The sequence below is a fragment of the Asparagus officinalis genome, chromosome 6 (assembly GCF_001876935.1).
Source record: "Asparagus officinalis chromosome 6, Aspof.V1, whole genome shotgun sequence".
In the NCBI taxonomy this organism is placed as follows: Eukaryota; Viridiplantae; Streptophyta; class Magnoliopsida; order Asparagales; family Asparagaceae; genus Asparagus; species Asparagus officinalis.
In genome coordinates this window covers 76,509,923-76,511,249 of record NC_033799.1, presented here as the reverse complement: position 1 = coordinate 76,511,249, position 1,327 = coordinate 76,509,923, and the positions used below count along the sequence as shown (strand labels likewise).

At 40.0% G+C, this 1,327-nt stretch overlaps 1 protein-coding gene across 1 annotated transcript in view; it reads right to left on the bottom strand.

Annotated features, from left to right (window-relative positions):
* LOC109846348 (rRNA-processing protein EFG1-like) overlaps positions 1 to 649 on the bottom strand; it is a 16,853-nt gene extending 16,204 nt beyond the window's left edge. Inside the window, exon 1 of the mRNA XM_020415573.1 lies at positions 629 to 649. Coding sequence (XP_020271162.1) covers positions 629 to 649 — 21 coding nt within the window. The remainder of the gene's footprint in view (positions 1 to 628) is intronic.

Here is a 1,327-nt window from a genome sequence, read left to right as displayed (position 1 = left end):
CCGCTCCTCCGTCCTGCGCCTGGCGTAACCGCCGTGCGCCATTTTCTCCGGCGAACTCGAGCTCGGATCGATGAGAGAGAGAGAGAGAGCCAAATTAGGGTTCGCTTGATGGCGGAGAGAGATTTGGGCTTAATTAGGCTGGGCCCAGGTTTTATATTTTTTACTTGAACCCGGCCCGATTCTTTGCGGTCGGATGTTGTTAACGGTCAACTAGATACCGGACAAATTTTCAAAACAAACCCTTTTGGGTTTTTATTTGCAAAAAACGACCTATTTCGAAAAAAATTACAAAAACCGACCTGTTTTCAGCCCAGCACTGAAAACAGGTAGGTTTTTGTTAAAAATTTTCCGAAACTTCACGGGAGTTCAACTTCCGTGAAGTTTAATGTATTTTTAAACTTCACGGGAGTTGAACTCCCGTGAAGTTTAATTTACACATAAATCTTCACGGGAGTTGAACTCCCGTGAAGATTTATGCCCAGATGCAACGCCAGGTTGCTCTCTGGAAGTTGGGACTGCAACTTCACGAGAGCAGCTCCGGCGATATCTGCTCTCGGGAAGTTGGGACTGCAACTTCACGGGAGTTCAACCCCCGTGAAGTTGTGAGCCTATATAAGGCCCGCGTGACCCAGCCCCAGCCCGACCCCATTCCTACAAACCCTAACTCCCTCGTTCCCAATCGCCGCCGCCCCAGCTCCCGACCTCCGCCGCCCAGTTCGTTCCTGACCGCCGCCGCCCAGCTTCCGACCGTCGCCGCCTCCTTTCCGTTCGCAGCCGTCAGATCTCAGTCTCAAGGAAAAAACAGGTAAATTCTTTTTAAAAAAATTTATACTCTCTAATTTTTGTATACTCTCACTATTTGATTGTGATTTCATATAAAAATCTAGATTTTAGAATTTAATTGTGAATTATTTATGAATTTTGCGAAGAAATGTGAAAATTAGAGGGAAAATTATCAATAAATGTGAAAAATATAGGGGAAATTATCAATAATTTTGTGAAATTTGTGAAGAATTAGTGTGGAAATTATCAATAATTTTGTGGAATTAGTGTGGAAATTTCACAATTACTTACGAATTTTGTGAGGAAATGTGAAAATTAGAGGGAAAATTATCAATAAATGTGAAAATTAGAGGGGAAATTATCAATAATTTTGTGAAATTTGTGAAGAATTAGTGTGAAAATTATCAATAATTTTGTGGAATTAGTGGATTATTTACGAATTTTGTGAAGAAAAATCAAATAATTTTGTGCATTTAGAGGTGAAATTATGAATTAAATAATTTTGTGCATTTAGAGGTGAAATTATGAATTAATGTGGAAATTA